An 11,137-nucleotide genomic window follows, 5' to 3' on the forward strand; every position below is an offset into this window, starting at 1 on the left:
CCCCCCCCCTCCCCCCCCCCTTAATAGGTGAATGTAGTTGAGAAATTATCACATTCAATGCCGTAAGTTAATAATGATGGTAATGATATTAAACAGTCTCTAATAATATGGAAAGTTAAACTGACATGTATTAGCATCCTTTCTTTCAGCGAGAGAACAGAAATTCCTGCAGTAGCAATGATTTGTCATTAAACAATTATAATTATCTTACCCTATGCATTACCCAGTACCTAGAGAACGATACGAGACCAAAAATCATATATCTGCTGAATGAGCCTTGTGTAGTAGGGTTTTAATTAAAGTCCTTTCCTGTGCTTGTCTTTATTGAGATACATTAGATCAATGAGTATCACGATATAATGTGAAGTCACCCTATACTATTATCCCTGGGGTAGTTGATGGACAACACTGACTTTGACAATTTTCTGGTTAACTCTGTATGAACCCCGTGACTACATTGCTCAAACAAATGAAAAGGAAAGAATGAAGACTCCATTGTGTTTCCGCACGTCCAACATGAATGAGGTGAACTTTTTTAATATTTCCTTGGATTAAGACGTAATCCGTTGGAATCTATACCAACATTAGCATCCCTCATACGGGGAAAACATATGGAGTGGTAGCTCAAAGCAAGTGACATCTAAGTACTTCTACAACATCACATAAATAGTTACCATCAAATTTAGCAGGCAAATAAATATCTGTTGCTGGATTCCATATTTCAGTATCGATCCCATTTAAAATGCCAGAATACCTGAATGATAGCATAACTTGTTTAAACAGCTTTATTAGAAAAACAGATACAAAAAAATAAAGCAAAGTAATAAAAGAAAAAATCATATATTTATATAAAAGAGAACCCTAGGTCTGCCTACGTGGCGCCACCACAAGTAAGAATTTTTTTAAAATTTATTAATTTCCAAAACTAGTCTTCCTCTTACATGAAAAGATGTGACTTTTATGAAAACATGCGACTTTAATGAAGAGTTACGACTTTTATCAACAGTTGTGACTTTTATGAAATGTTGTGAGTTTTATCAAAAGTTGTGATTTTTATGAAAAGTTGCGACTTTAATGAAGACTTGCGACTTTATGAAAAGTTACAACTTTTATGAAAGGTTGTAAATTTTCCGAAGGGTTTTAATTTTTCCAAATAGTTGTAACCTTTATGATAAGTCACAATAAAGATTTGTTCACACCACCCTTTGTTGTCTATAAATAGTGAGATTTCCTCATTTTAAAACAATAAAAATTCTAATCTTCTTCTTCTACTTCCGCAAAATTAAATATTCGTTTACTTTGCTCCAATTGAGTGACTTACTAACACCACTCTTTTGTATCAATAAGTTGGTGAAGAAAATCATTCCATCCTGAGAGGATGTAATTCTTTAAACCTCTGGTACTAAAGGGGAATAGTTTTCTTAAGGGGACATTGTGCATTTAGTCGACTCGATTTTTTCCCCTGTATTTCATTTTGTTTTACAATTCTGGTATGCTTTTTTACACTCATTAATTTATGCTTATGATATTAATTGTTGTTTTTGAGCAAATGTTTAAACTCTGTTGTTTGTGTTTCTGCAAAGTTATTGTCTCCGGTTATACTGAATATAACGTATATTTCGTATACTCATTGTGCAGAAAATAATTATTGTACTCAGTTCTAAGAATTCATATTTTGATATTCTATATTAAATTTTATAACTTAAACACACTATATATCAGCTTACTTATTATCTATTTTTACATAGGTATAAAATTTCTCACTTATTAATTTGAAGAAATTCATTATGCAAGTTCAAAAATTATAATTGCTTTCATGTTCAAGCGTAATTTCTTTTTTGAATATATTAACAAATTTTTTATTTTTCTCATAAGACATATATCACTATGCAACTTAAATGTTTCTTTTCATTACGAAAGACCTTTGTATATATATTCCTGTTTACTTCTTTATTTTCCTTTTTTAATGTTGATCAAAGAACCAATGATTTATTATTTCGTGAATAATTCATTCATTAGAGGTTCTTGAGTTATGTGATAATGAAAAATAATCAAATTCATGTTAGAATATTGGGCTTAAGTCATAGGCGGCCCCTTAAAGTTGTCCGCATCATTCACTTAGACACCTCAACTAGGACATGTTCCAATTGAACACTTAAATTGTTCAAAACATATACCCATTAAACACAAAATGCTTATGTGGCAAGATAAGTGTAATTCACTGTCCTTGAGCGCGTGAATAGATCCCAATATTATTATTTTTTAATTTTTTTTAAGTTGATTTTGTAATTTCTTGAAACTTAGATATATTATTAAATAACTAAAATTAATAATTTAGTTCAACAAGGATCTCTTAATAAAAAAAATGGAAAACAAAACCCATTATCCTTCAACAATCGTCTTCTTCAGAGCACTCTGTCTTCTTCGGTCTTTAGAAGATCTTTTACGCTTTGTTTTGGTTCCACTTTTTTTTTTTTAAGAGAAACTGAATTCTTACCTGCCAAATTCCTAAGCCACCATCCTCTGCCTCACCCCTTCCCCATATACTTTCTTTCTAGCATTGTTCCGTCATTCTTGATATCATCAGCATTATCTTGGAGTTTTAGAAGAGAATTTCATAAAATAATAATAATAATCAAATTGTGTCAAAAATAATTTCGGTGAAACACCATTTTTTCCGGCAAGACTAATACGAATCTGAAGTTATTTTCTTAAAATTGTTAAAAAATTAATAAACCCTAATAGAGGAATTAAAAAAATATGTGAACCTGAATTAAAGGTTTAAAAAAAAAGAAGAGGTGAGATTTGGAGAAATAGCACAACAATGCTGATGAATTTTAGAATAAAGGAGATGGGGCAGGTGTATTAGTGGGAAACAAAATCCTTGTGTGAATTGAGAGAGGAAAAGTGGAGTTACGATTATTATTGAAGTGTGTGACGGGTATGGAGGTGATGTGGTAGGGTGACTGCTATGCAAAGAAGAAACGTAGAAGAAAGGTTCTTTTCATATTTCTATTTTATTTTATTTTTTGGCTAAGAAAGTAGTTTTATTTTATTTATTTTTTCTAATTTATTTTTTTAATTGTTATTAAAGGGTCAATGCCAGATGTCTTTTTTTTATTGGTTATTGTACCACATCATCCGCGAGTGTATGTCACTCACTCTCTATTTTTAATTGATTGTCAGAAAATGTTTAATAGTAATATATTTTAACTAATAAAGGTGTTCAATTGGAACAAACCTTAGATAAGGTGTCTAACTGAATTATGCGGACAACTTTAAGGGGCTGGGAATGACTTAGGCCTAGAATATTGCTAATATTTTTTAAGAACCTATTTTTCCATCATTTTTTATGTATGGATATTAGAAAAAAATCATTTGCAAGTTCAATAGAATTATTATTTATGAGCGTGTGAAGCGTGGGCGAATTACCTAGTTTAATAGTTATTGGCATGATATTAAAAATGTCACATGCTAATTTCTACAGAGTATCAGAAAGAGAGGCTGAAGCAGGATTAATGAAGCAAAACTTAATGTAACAAGATTAACGGTAAGTGCTGAAGACATTACTTATCACGGTTTCTCATCAAAGCACCAGAAAGCCATCCAGAACAGAGTGTCTCCTTGAGATAGGTTGGTGAAACTGTACTGAAATTAAGAAGAGAAATTAAAGAAAGAAGATAGGCTTTTTTTGTTTTTCATGACATAATGAATGAAGATAGTTCATGTATCTTGTATTTAGTTGCAGGAGAAATGCAATTCCAATAGCTGTACAAGCTCAGGATAGCCTCTATTAGATTTATGAGTGAAAACTTCAGAATTTTTCCAAAGAGTCAGACTTAAAAGTAGACATTAAAAAGTTTGTAGCAAATTGTAGTTATTAGGTACAGCTCACTTTTTCCTTCGTTTGTATTTAACTTCAATGGTTTTTGCACCTGATTGTCCATAAAATCCTGTATCTGTTAATAAACTAACCAAAACCCTAAATTGTTTAATAATTTGTTTAGTAAATTCTGCCAATCTGCACGACTTTAGCAAGGAGCAAATGATAGAAAAGGACTTAAGTCACAAGACTTGTATAAGTTATTCAGTCCGAAAAACCTTGATGTTTTTACTTTTGGTGCCTCATCATAAATACTTCATAACCGTCTGAAACATGCCTATATCTCCAACTTACAAAAGACAGTCCCAGATCTGTCTAAAATGTCTTATTTGGAGTGTGCCATCTTAGTTTTCTAAACACATAGTGGTCTTCCAAAGCTAATCCTGAATAGGCCAACATATATTGAGTTGTTTACACTAATTGTGTTAGTTCTATTGGATAGCTATTCCTGTTGCACTTGGTATCTGTTGTAGAAATAGATCAGAATATTTTCTATCTTTCAAACCTGTTGCATTTGGTATCTGTTGTAATCAGTGTGGTTCTTTACAGAATATTTAATATTTTTTCCACATCCTTCTCATCTTTCACGTCATTCCAAGGCATCCTGCATCTAGCATGTTCACGTATTTCTTGTCGTTAAACGATAAATACACTTTGAATAAAACAAGTTGCAAATAAATTTTTTGAGTTAATATTCCCACTTATTGTTACATAGTTAATTGGAAGACATCCTCTATTTTGCAGCACAGAGGAACTCATTTGATTCTATATTAAGGTCAAACTCAGTTTCAGCTTTCTTGATCTGTATTTAGTTGTACAAGCTTTGCAGAATCTCACCTTTGGACATGACAAAGGCAAGTCTAGGTTTATTTAGGCATTCCCGTCTTCAAAAATCTTATGAACACTATGATCCAACTACAAACAATACTTTATCTTAGTCTATGTAACTTCCTTCGGGACTATTTCCTTATTTCTTACTCATTTGATTCTATATCTAGGTCAAACTCATTCAAGTTCTAGATTTGGAATAGGATGACTCACTACTCATTAGGTGCGTTTTGCAGACATATAAGATGAGAACAAACATCAATTGATTTTTTCCAGTTCCTCTTTGCAGAGTTATCCAGTCTATTCGCAATCCTCATACAATTTCAATTTCATAAGTTTATCACTATTTCTCACCTTCATATCATGTTCTTGTTACAAATTTATCCACTTTTCAAATACCCAAAATTGTCTCAGAAGCAATGGCTGATCTTAGCTGGGAGCCTGCGACTAGGTTATGGTTGAGAAAATGTCTCATTCACATGGAAATGGGTACTTGAGGACTTAGTATGTTTCTTACAGGTAAAAACCATAGTTGGATTTCATTGGACGTTTACCAGATAAGAAGATAGTCTTAAAGGTTGACTTTTACCAAAGAATATAACCAGATTTTTGGGTCTTTTCCAGTTGGCCAAAATCGCACTCGTCTCTAAGGCACCACTTTTCCATTGATTTCTCTATCAGTTGGGATAAAAAAATACCTTCCTTCATGAAGAAATTGCTGAAGAAGTCAATATGGGCAAAGTTGTAAAATTTCCTACTCCCGAGTAAACAAAAATTGTCCTCTTGCTAACTTGAACTAGTCAAACAATTTGTAACTCGTTTTAAAACATTTTCTACTGCTTCTACAAGGATGGCATCTAGGCAAGACTCTGATTTAATTGTTACGTCAGCTTGTGATTCAGGTGATTTGGTGATGTACCATTTTAGGAAGTAAGAACATGAGCAGCGACGTTAAAGTTCTTATTAGAGGAAAAGGGAGGAGATGTAACAATTCGACTGATTAATTTAATTTATGAAGAAAACAGTTAAGAGTAGGGAATAATGAAAAGGGAAATTAGCTGATTAAACTTACCATTGACCGATGTCAATTGGGGAAAAATATTTTTACACCAAGAACGAGTAAACCTTGTAGGCAAATAAACTAAGTAGCTACACTAGATTTAGCTAACTTACACTATAGCATTGCTGTATACTATACCACCTTTCAACAAACTTAACCTCTCTGGATTATGGCCAACTGTGCGATCATCTACAGCCTGCCACATTGGCCAACAGAAGCATTGGATTCCTGATAAGATCTTTAACTGAAAAACCAACATAGACAACACAAATTATGATAGCTAAATCTAAAATAAATGAGGACACCTTGTCTTCAGTTGCATAGGCAGATCCATCAAGACCAAACTTACTGAGTTGCTCTTGTCTGTCAAAGAGGAAGCTCATGAGAAGAATTTGATAAATCTAAAAGACCTATTTGCATCAGATGCTGATACCAACTATTACCTTAACATCCTTCTAGTTTTAGCTTACCAGCAGATTGAATCATGGATTATTAAGAAAGAAAAAGGATAAACAAAACTACAAGAATTTTAAGTCAATTACATAGTTTGGTTCTAAAGTGTTATCCAGCAATGAACTGGCCTACTGGAGCAGAAAAAGGTTAGAGAAGTAGTATGTATATTTGACAGATCAAATCCCTGCAGCATTTGAAAGAACTAAGAATCTATTTAGCCTCTTATATTAACAAATTGATGAGATAGTACTTGGAGTTCAGCTGCAGTTACAGTCATAAAACAAGACAAAAGGAAAACAAAAAAAAAATTGCATTTAGACAGAAACAGAATTCTTAAGAGAATATGACAACAAAAACTACATGCAAGAGAACCAGCCAAATTCTGAAGTGGGTGTCAGTAAGAAAGAGACTGATTCTTACAAAATGTGACAACAGAAACCACCATTCAAGCAAACCAAAGATTCCAAAGTGAGCAAACAATAGAAAGTATATGTTTATGTGCATTGCTTGCATGCATGCATCACATACTCTTTTGTAGAACAACTGCTTCAAGGTAGGAGGATGGAGAGAGTGAAAAATAGTTGAAGATTAAGTCAATAGAGGAGAGCCTATATTTTCAATTGTTTGATTAACACTACAGAAGAACAGCTCCTTCCGTAGAACGTAGGCTATGAACAATATGATCAGTAGTTAGAATATGAATATATAATTGATATATTACGAATTAATTCTCCAAGAATGGTGCAATCTGATCATACAACAAAACTGCACCTAAAATTGGAACATATATACTATAGGTTTCAGGCTTGTGGCACATACATCCAATCTCTGTCCTCGGAGAATTTATGTATGTGTATGCCAACTGATTGTTTGAACACAAGAACTTATAGAGGTATCAAATTGCATTTTCTGCCTGATAAAGTGATAATATATCTCATTGTGTTTGGTCCCCCCTCATGGAATACTAGATTATTATGTTTTGTGTATCGCCACCCCATTTTCACAAATCAATACTTTGGTAAGGAAAGAGGTGTCACAAATAAAAATTCTAAACCTTCGCAGATCAATTTCAGTTGTGTTGATTTTTTAGCCTTAGCTCCTTATGTAGTCGACCCCAACATTCTGTTAAAATCTTCTAAACTGGTTGCTTTGATTTAAAAATCTGCTCTATGACTTCAATTAGGTAAATGGCCTCAAGTTGATTTTTAATTGGGTGGATAACTCTTGTATTAGATTAAAGAATGTGAAAAGAAAATTGTCGGGGTTTTTTCCTTTTTCTTTCTCTATTGTCGATAATCAACCTCCTTCTTGGTCGTTGAAGATCCTCTTCAACCTCCTTCTTGAACTCCCTTCTTGGGTGATTAACAATTACTTCTTTGGAGGGATTATCACCCTATTATTGATAATCTACCTCTTGCTTGGTCGTTTGTCAACCCATGATCGCTTATCAACCCCCTTCTTAGTCAATGGAGGTTATTTACAATCTAAGTTGCACGGAATCTTCACTTTTGTTGTCACACTCCTATAAACACGATGTGGGTATGGGTTGGAGTTCGTACCAGATATGGTTAGTCGATTTCGGGGTACTTAGACAAAATTGGATAGAGAGATTCGAGACAGATACAATGAATCTGAAATTAAAACAAAAGCTATGGTGAAATCATAAAGGCTTATCGTCAAAAGATATTTGTATACAGCCAGCTATCATAAGGTTCTTTAAAGATATTTAGAGGTCAACATTACTGCTATATGTGTAATGAACTCAAGAAGTCTATCATGGCCTCTATATCATTTGCAATATCCATGTTAAACCAAAAATATTAAGGAGATGCATATGTACTTAATAAAATTTACATATTCAGACTTGTTCTCGAAAATTCGTGCTTTCCTTTTCTTGGATGGTGGAGGTACATATCTTGCTTGGTCAAGATCTTGCTTGCTTTTTATTAAATTGATTGGGGGTATCACTGGAGAAAAGATAACACTCGTTGTGACAGACTCTAGCTATAGTCAAATCAATAGAAAATTGATAAAAAAAAACAAGCAAGATGTTGACAAGACATAATATGTAGCTGCGCCATCCAATTGTACAACATGAATTTGAGACATAGCATTATTATCTATTTTTGTATCACCCGTAGTTTGAACAAGTAATAATCCTTAGTATCAAAATTGAATACAGATACTAGGAATACAGAAATGGACTTCCGGAGATATAATTTTCCTGATCTCAGAAAAATTCTATTTTTTTTTTTTTTTGAGGATAAGATCTCAGAAAAATTCTACCTAGACAGGAACTGCTAAAACTTGGATGGGAAGGGTCGGAATAGGCCTGCAACCCGAGATCCCCGAAAAAAATCGGGAAAAGTTGCCCGGAAAGCTAGCTGCCACACCGGAATCCTAATTTCAGTGATCAGAAATCAAAAACTAGTAGAGATAGGCTCGGAATGAACCAGCGACCCCAATGGAGGAAAAAATTTCCAAAAGGAACTAACCAGAAGGAGATTGTGTAGCGAACAGCCAACCAACATGAGAAAACTCAGCCTCTTTGATAAAAATGGAACCCTAGTGCTGCAAGGGAGATAACTCACCTCAAAAGGCAGCAATGGCTCTAATACCATGAAGATTTCAAGAAGAAGAAAAAGTTCTTTATATCTCTTGATGAATATACAACCCGTGAGAATGGATACTTATACTATGAGTCCTAAGACTAAACTAGAAAAGAAAATATCACATCACCAATTACATTCAATACAATAACATTCTACTCCTGTAGTTAAGCTATCAGTATCAATCAACACAGGGAAAATCTTAACCCACTCTTCCCACCTGCCATGGCCCATTTCCATCTATAGATTGCAAAAATGAATCTCAAGTTGCAAATGTTCCCTCACTCTTGAATTAACTTCTACTACTGACCAACTGAGCCTTTCTGGATATGCACTAACCCCCTGATAAGCTGGGACAATAGTAAAATAACTCCTTTTTTCAGCAAGCGGACATATCAGTACAGTATTGTATTCCATTACAATATCAATACTGAAAACATCCCTAGTTTAAAACCAATAAAAGCATAGAAGAAGCCAATTGGAAATTCCATACTATGAGATTTTCCCTTGGTATGATTGCAGAAATGAATAAAGGTTATTCAGAATGCTTGCATATCATCACCCATTGACAATGAGAATTCTAGAAAACAGAATATTCCCGTAATGTAAACACATTGTCTTACATTTCAAGATGATCCGGGTATTATTAACTCACCTTTCTTTATATTGGATACCTTCCAAAGTTATTCGCCGAGGCATAATCAGCAATTAACATATTTCATCCATACTAAAAGAGAATACAGAATAGACACTAATTCAGACAACTGCAAACTGAGATTTGAAACACGAGGACAACAGACCGTCCTAGATATGGTCTCCTTTGTTGTTTCTGCAGTTTCTTGATTGTTGCATCTGGTTAAATGTTTTAGGGGATTAATTTATGGTGTGCATCGGTCTCTTAGGACTAAACTACACCATCGTTGAAGAGGTTAGATACATACAGAGCATAAAGATATTAGAAAAATGACCCATATTTCTTCCTTCATTTGCAGACTAAAAGTGTACCTGCATTCTCCATAATGCTCCATGTTGTGAATAGTCAATACAATTCTCGGTTTCTGCACGAGGTGTCAATGCTAAAACAAACAGATAGATAAATCTGCATAGATCAATTAAAGGAATGAAAAACATAAGCCCAGATCATACCTGGAGTGAGAGAAAATGGTACATATCCCAGTAGAACAGAGGTAAAGCACCTGTCTGCCATTCATGTACATGAATGATATCTGGTTGTGTTCCAATTACCTGTAAGCGGATGTTGATCAGGAAAATCAGTAACACTGTTGTTTGCATGAAAGCTAGAAGAAGACATCAAATCAAAACACAGGAGCAAATTTGAAACATTCAGACATCAAGAACCTACTGAATTGAGGCTGCAACTAACCAAATAAACTTAGGACTACATTTGATTGAGGGAGCAAACCGTATTGACATGCCATCACCACATAAAAAATTTCCAGACTTTTCCCAAAATATGCACAAGTGTACATAATTAGTGTGCAATCAGATATAGCTCAATGAGTCATGGGTTTGAAGGCATTAACCCAAAGTGTTCAAATTGGAGTAAGTTTAGTTTTAATCTTTCTATACATCTACCATGAAACAATTTATAACTCATGGCTGTAATACCTGCATCCATTCAAGGCAAGCACGGCTGAAAAATAAGTATGCATCTAATTCATTGTATGACCCTCCATATATGTTTTTTCCCTTGAAGAAGTGGTTGGATGGTTCAATAAGTATCACTGGAACGCCCGAAACTTCTCCTCGATATGCATTACAGGCAACCCAGTTTCCATCATGATATGAGTTGTAAGTTCTCATCAAGGCTAGCTCATTGATGCAATGCTTTGGAATACATTCATAGAAAGGAATCATAACATCAACTTTATTGCCACGATTTAAACAGGCACGTCCAAGTCCTGTTACAACATCACCTAGACCCCCAACTTTTGCTATGGGTGCCATTTCAGCCGTCACATGAACAATGTGCAAAAGATCAGAGTCCTGCTCCACTCCAGAAGAAGCATCCGAACTGAGGTCCCAAGATGGAAAGTCTCCTTTCCAGAATGGAATTTCATCACTTGGGGAAGGCCAGCGAAGACCATCAGATTCGCAACCAGCCTCTGAGCCTTCTAGTTGCTCAGCTTTCAACTGTGGAAGAAACAAACTGAAATCCAGGAGATAATTGGAAAAAATAACAGAAATGCTTGATGGCATGCTTCTTAACCCAAAATCAAAAAAAAAATCCTTTTCAACAATTATTAACAGAGGGTGTTCTTAAGTCCTACATTCCCCACCCTC

General features: G+C 34.3%; 1 protein-coding gene across 1 annotated transcript in view; it reads right to left on the bottom strand.

Annotated features, from left to right (window-relative positions):
- The window catches only part of LOC107025949 (glycogen synthase-like), a 21,540-nt gene that overhangs the window by 9,029 nt on the left and 1,374 nt on the right, over window positions 1-11,137 (bottom strand). The window contains exons 2-8 of the mRNA XM_015226756.2: window positions 10,463-10,987; window positions 9,980-10,078; window positions 9,839-9,891; window positions 6,077-6,134; window positions 5,885-5,967; window positions 3,571-3,648; window positions 675-754 (exon numbers count right to left, since the gene is read on the bottom strand). Coding sequence (XP_015082242.1) covers window positions 675-754; window positions 3,571-3,648; window positions 5,885-5,967; window positions 6,077-6,134; window positions 9,839-9,891; window positions 9,980-10,078; window positions 10,463-10,987 — 976 coding nt within the window. The remainder of the gene's footprint in view (window positions 1-674; window positions 755-3,570; window positions 3,649-5,884; window positions 5,968-6,076; window positions 6,135-9,838; window positions 9,892-9,979; window positions 10,079-10,462; window positions 10,988-11,137) is intronic.

This window comes from Solanum pennellii, chromosome 7 (genome assembly GCF_001406875.1).
Source record: "Solanum pennellii chromosome 7, SPENNV200".
NCBI lineage: Eukaryota > Viridiplantae > Streptophyta > Magnoliopsida > Solanales > Solanaceae > Solanum > Solanum pennellii.